Here is a 5,920-nt window from a genome sequence, read left to right as displayed (position 1 = left end):
GCTTTTTTTTTTTTTTATTAATACTGCATTGAGACCAACTGATCTAACCTTGTACTATTTCTCTGTGGTGTCTGCATGTTCTGTCTGGGAGAGATCATGCCCATATTAAGAAGCTTGACCCAGTGTCAAAAAACACTTGCTGTCTATCACTGGTTGCATTAAACCCACCAACACAAACAACCAGCTCCTTCTCACTGGCATTGCCCTTGCTGATATCAGACAGAAGTGTCCAGTCGATGTTGAAACGACAAAGGCTACTAGTAATGAATGCCACCTCCTCCATGGATGTCACCCTCCTGTCCAACAACTGAAATCAAGAAGCTTTTTCAGCAATGTCCAAACCCTAACAAAATCTCAGGAAAGAACCAGACTCCGGCTTTGGGTGGGGAAGCTTGAAAATAGCCCTCCGTCAATGGACACAGGAATCACTCCTACTGAAGACCACCTTCCTGATTCAGAAGCACTATGGATGCAGTGAAAGACACTCAACTACTTGAGGACAAGAACAGGATAATCAAAAGTTGCTTTAATCAAATGGAGACTACAAGACTGTGAATGTACACAAGCAGACCATACTATGGAAGACTACTTTGTCTGCATGCTACAACCCAATCCCTGCACCTCAAAAGACCTTGCAGAGCTCAATAAAAATGCAAAGGACTGCATAAAGAAATGCAAAATTATTATATAACCACTATGCTTCAAAGAATTAAAAGAAGTATACCTAATAATTAATAATCTATTTTTTGCTTATTTGTTTCCTATTTATTTTTTCCATTTTTAGTTATTAATGTTTTATCAAGATCTATAATATCAAAATTATTCTAATTAATAAATTAGAATGTAATAGTCAATCAATTTAATTAGTTTAAAACTCTTAAAAGAGAGATAAATTGAATTAACTGCCTGGTGTTTGACCAAACTATAAGTATCCACCAATTCTTACAACAGTATTCAATTATTCAGTTTTCATAACAATAAATAATAGTAAGCGATACCTCCTCAGTGCACCTATTCAAAACTACATGAACGGGAGCCAATGAGAAAGCCTCTGCCTACTAGAAATAGCAGCCAAATCATCTACAAATCATACCCTACCATTATTAATAAGACAGTACATATTGGAGAATGAGATCACAGACATACATAGACATGATGTTTTTGATCAGGAGTCTGCTCAACCAGGATTGACCTGAGGAAGACCAACAGGAGAGAAGTACATTGTATTTGGACAGTTGCTGCAGAAGGGTATTGGATATGGACACAATCAACACTGATGTTACACATTGGCTGATTAATTATCTTAGAATAATATCCTACTAGTAAAAACACTGGGATTAATTAGATCAACCATTGATACTACAATAACAGCAACAGGACTGACCATGGATATTGCAATGCCAATAATAGCATTGTCAATAAATATTGCAATGCTAATCACAGGATTGGTCATAGATATTGCAATACCAATAACAAGACTGATCATAGATCATACAATGCCAGTAAAAAGATTGGTCATAGATCATTAAAATGCCAATAGTAAGAGTGGTCATAGATACAACAATGTCATAGATCAAACAATTGTAAATTAGTTGGTGGAAGTAGTACTTATTTTATCACCCCCAAAAGGATGAAAGGCAAAGTTGATCTCAGTGGAGTTTGAACTGAGATTGTCAAGACAGGCGAAGTGCCGCTAAGCATTTCACATGGCATGCTAAAGATTCTGCAAGCTCACCACCTTTATGTGATTTCATATTAAAATACAAAACTGTTAAAGAAAATCTGTCATGAAAATAGTGCAAAACCAATTCTGTGAAGATGCCTAAATAGATTATAAAAGAAATTTTCAGTAAAGGGAATGAGTCTTAATCTTTCGTACTTACTTCAGTGCCTTTTTCTTTAATTATCAAATGATTTCTTTCTATAGCTAGTATGCATTTCATTGTCCATATTCCACTTGTGTTTGCCATTGTAGACAACTTTGCAACACCAGCTTCAGGATTATGTGTTTCTGTAAATAAACAACAAAAACAAAAGAGAAAAAACAATTAGATTCAAAGAAACATGCCAGGACACCTCCAAAGATTTTAATGGATAATTCTGATACAAGTACTTATTTCAGTTTAGTATATAAGTTACAAGACAAAGTGATGTAATGAGACACATTGGTTTAAATCAGTAAACATAAGTACAAACTTGGATACAGATACACACATACATACATGCATTTGTTGGGGGAACCAAACTTGAAACCCCCAATATTTTTGCTTGCCAGCTGATAAACTGGCACTGACCTTGTTCACCTGAAACACTTGGACACTTGCTTAAGAGTTTTCTAAGCCTATCAACCATTTCCCCACCACCAGGTCTCAAAAGACTCAATCTTTTACTTGTAAGAGCAGATGAAATTTGAACTCAAAACAGTCCAAGGGCTGCATCATACTCCAAAATGTTCTGGCACTGTTTCAGCAGCTGAATGACCTTTATGCCAAGTATTTTAGTGTACTGTGTACTTTTTGTCATGGTACTGAAGTTGTCGTGCAGTATACAAGACTAAAATCTTCTTTATTTGAGAAGGGATATAGCAGACAGGTAAGTAGCTTTATACTAAGAGATGTTACTGCAGAGGAGCTAGCTGGCTACTTACATTACAGAAGATTAAGGGTAACTGGGAAAGTAACTGGGGGTGGAGCTAGAAAGAAAGATAAAAAGTGCCAATGAAGTGTCAGGGTAGATCTTGGAGATACAAAGTGAATAAAAGTAGTGACAGAAGAGCAGGAAATGTGGGTGGGGAGAAATTGCAAGTATGCATGGGGAGAGTAAGTGAGGGATGGCGAAGGAATGAGGTGGCAAATATAATGAATGAAGAACAATGGCCAGGGGCCAGCTGTTTATAAATACACATCAGAAGAAAGATAGGGAAGAATAGGTGACTGTAGAGATTGGGTAGGGTCAAGAGTTGGATGTAGTAAATGGCCAACAGGATGAAGGGGTGATTAATGATAAAAATGATTTGGGGTGAGGGAGCTGGGAGAGTGTAGACAATGACTGACAGTACAGAATGGAGTGAAGTGCCCCAGAATAGTAATAATAATAATAATTAATTCGTTTTATTGGCCACAAGGGCTAATGTCAATTAAAAACATGTAAGGACAAAGACAGGACGAAGGTTACAAAAGGTTTTGTCCGAAAAGGTAGGGAAGTTCGTCTAGGGATATAAAAGGCAAAGTTGAACATGACAGAATTTAAACTCAAAATGTAAAGAATCTGAAGAAATACCATTAAGCATTTTCTCTGAAGCATTAACGATTCTGCTAGTTCACTGGCATAACAATAATAATAATAGATGATAATGTCTTGGTATGAAAGATGAGCTACAGTAAATATTCTGCTCAATACCACAGATTTGCTTATCAGTTGATTGACCTTAACCAGTTGAACATGTCCCTTGGTGGTTGACAATATGTGCATCTCTAATCATGAGCAGAAGTAGTGAGAGAGCATCATTGCCATGTGTTGAGAGGAATTCTTTGGGGTTTGAATAATTCACCTCTAGAAACATGGGTGTTTCAGTCAACATCCGTAAAGAACCCTTATTCAAGGACTTTTTGAGTTGGTTAGGCTACTCGACCTGAAGAAAATTCTAACTGGACCCCACTTGCAAGACCATGTACTTTTTATCTTGATCTAAGATCACTATGTCACGCATATATGGTTGTGATGCATTTGCCTGGTGTACCCTTATCAGACGGGTAGTCATGATGGGTATACTGGGCTTCATATATTTTACCTCAATGTCACTCTGACAGCATGCACTACTCTCTCACTCAATAATAATAATAATAATAAATAATGAGCAAATTACAAAAGATCCTATTTATGGGTACCTCACATATTTCATGTAAATTCTTCTCTAAATGAATGCAATCTTACTCTGCAGTTCTTTTTTTTCTCCAACAAAAATCAGTATTTTCATTTGCATGAGACTTGTTAGCATCTTTAGATGCACAACCCTGTTGTCCCATGATGTCTCTGGTTGAGACTTGGTTGCACCTCATATAAATTAAAGCAAAACCAAAACATTACATAGTAATAATATATTGTGAAGCACTAGTAAGAAAGAAGAATTTAGCTGTTGGCTGAATAGACTACAGGAAGGTTTACAACAATGTTCCATGCTGCTAGCTCTTGGAGTGCCTGAGGATGCACAGAGTCAATGAGAAGATAAAGAGCTGTTTAGAGAAAGAAATGAGAGTGTGGGAATTAGAACTGACGTGTGCAAATGAGTCATTAGGAAACTTGAAAATATGCATGTGAAATATGCATGTGAAATATGCATGTGAAATATGCATGTGAAATATGCATGTGAAATATGCATGTGAAATATGCATGTGAAATATGCATGTGAAATATGCATGTGAAATATGCATGTGAAATATGCATGTGAAATATGCATGTGAAATATGCATGTGAAATATGCATGTGAATCTTCTCGAGAGTCTCTCTACATAACTCTTCATCATTGTGTTATTGCCCCTTGATATGTAAACTGAAAAACTCCAGGCCTGACTATGAATTTACCAAAACCAAGGTGAAAATAAAACACTTGCTTTGTATGGATGACTGTAAACTATATACAAAAAGTGAAAAAGAGCTAGATTCTCTAATCCAAACAGTAAGAGTATTCAGCGAGGATATTGGAATGCAGTTTGGGATAAATAAGAATACAGTGCTAATTATGAAGATAGTCTAGAACAGGGGTCATCAAACTAGAGCCCACGAGGTCAGTTCATCTGTCCTGCTTCTGCATGGTACCTTTTGTGTAAGTACCAGCAATGAGAGTTCATTTGCTTCTGGTATGGAACAACTTATGTCTGTGAGCAAACATTTTCAAAACTGAAGTATGTGAAGTCAGCAGATCAAACGAGGATGACTAATGAACATTTGAAAGCAATTCTCTGGGTTGAATGCAGCAATTCCAAAGCAAATATTGATGATATCTTAAAAGTTGAACACCATTTTCACAAATCTCACTAACCTTTTATGCTGCTTGGTTTGTGAGATTTGGGTATGTGCGCACTGGGTGTGATATAACTACCTTGCTGCTAACGTCGCCTTCTTTGATAACTTTTTGGTAAATAAACATGTTGGCTGTCTTTATTTTTTACGTATTCACTGTATTGTATTGAACAAAATGGTTATGCAGCCCACGCTCATCATTCTCTCAGTTATCTGGCCCACCATGGAAAACGTTTGGTGACCCCTGGTCTAGAAGACAAACTCTGACGGTATAAAATTACCTCAAGACAATATCACTATATTGCTATGGAATAGGGGCAGATACAAATACCTAGGGATAATGGAAGGAGAAATGAGAGAGAAAATTTCCAAAGAGTACAAGAGAATTCAGAAGGTGCTTGAAACGAAATTAAATGGAGGGAACAAGAGACATTTCCCTTGTTTCTGCCTCTCTTGTTTACTCTTGTGGGTTCGAGGTAGTTGTGAATTCTTGGGAGGAGGAGGAGGGGGTTGAGGAGGAAGAGGAGGACGACATATTTATGGGCACAAGGCCCAAGGATGTTGAGGAACACAAAAAAAACAGTATATATAATAGTGGAGGTTTATATGAAGATATATATATATATATATATATATATATATATATATCTGTTTTGCAAGATTTTTGATGTGAAATCGTGTGTTGAAACAGATGTTGTTGTACTTGGGGATGGTCATATTGCCAGTTTAGCCAATAAAAACACATGCACTGTATATTTGGTGTTAATTTGCTTCAGCTTTCTATTACATTAATCTTAATCTTATTTCGGCCAGAGTTCTTTCGTCACACTTCTGTGACCTCATCAGTGGTCCTTTGTTTCCTTCTTTCCTATGTGTGTCTCACCTTGCTAACTATCAGCCT

General features: G+C 36.8%; 1 protein-coding gene across 4 annotated transcripts in view; it reads right to left on the bottom strand.

Annotated features, from left to right (window-relative positions):
• The window catches only part of LOC106883406 (epidermal growth factor receptor kinase substrate 8), a 134,064-nt gene that overhangs the window by 11,116 nt on the left and 117,028 nt on the right, over positions 1 to 5,920 (bottom strand). For all 4 annotated transcript variants that reach the window (XM_052971640.1, XM_052971639.1, XM_052971641.1 and 1 more), the window contains one exon: positions 1,884 to 2,011. In XM_052971640.1, the coding sequence (XP_052827600.1) occupies positions 1,884 to 2,011 (128 nt within the window). The remainder of the gene's footprint in view (positions 1 to 1,883; positions 2,012 to 5,920) is intronic.

Source organism: Octopus bimaculoides, chromosome 11 (assembly GCF_001194135.2).
Source record: "Octopus bimaculoides isolate UCB-OBI-ISO-001 chromosome 11, ASM119413v2, whole genome shotgun sequence".
NCBI lineage: Eukaryota > Metazoa > Mollusca > Cephalopoda > Octopoda > Octopodidae > Octopus > Octopus bimaculoides.
The sequence above is the reverse complement of the archived record's forward strand: the minus strand, read 5'-3'. Positions and strand labels throughout refer to the sequence as shown.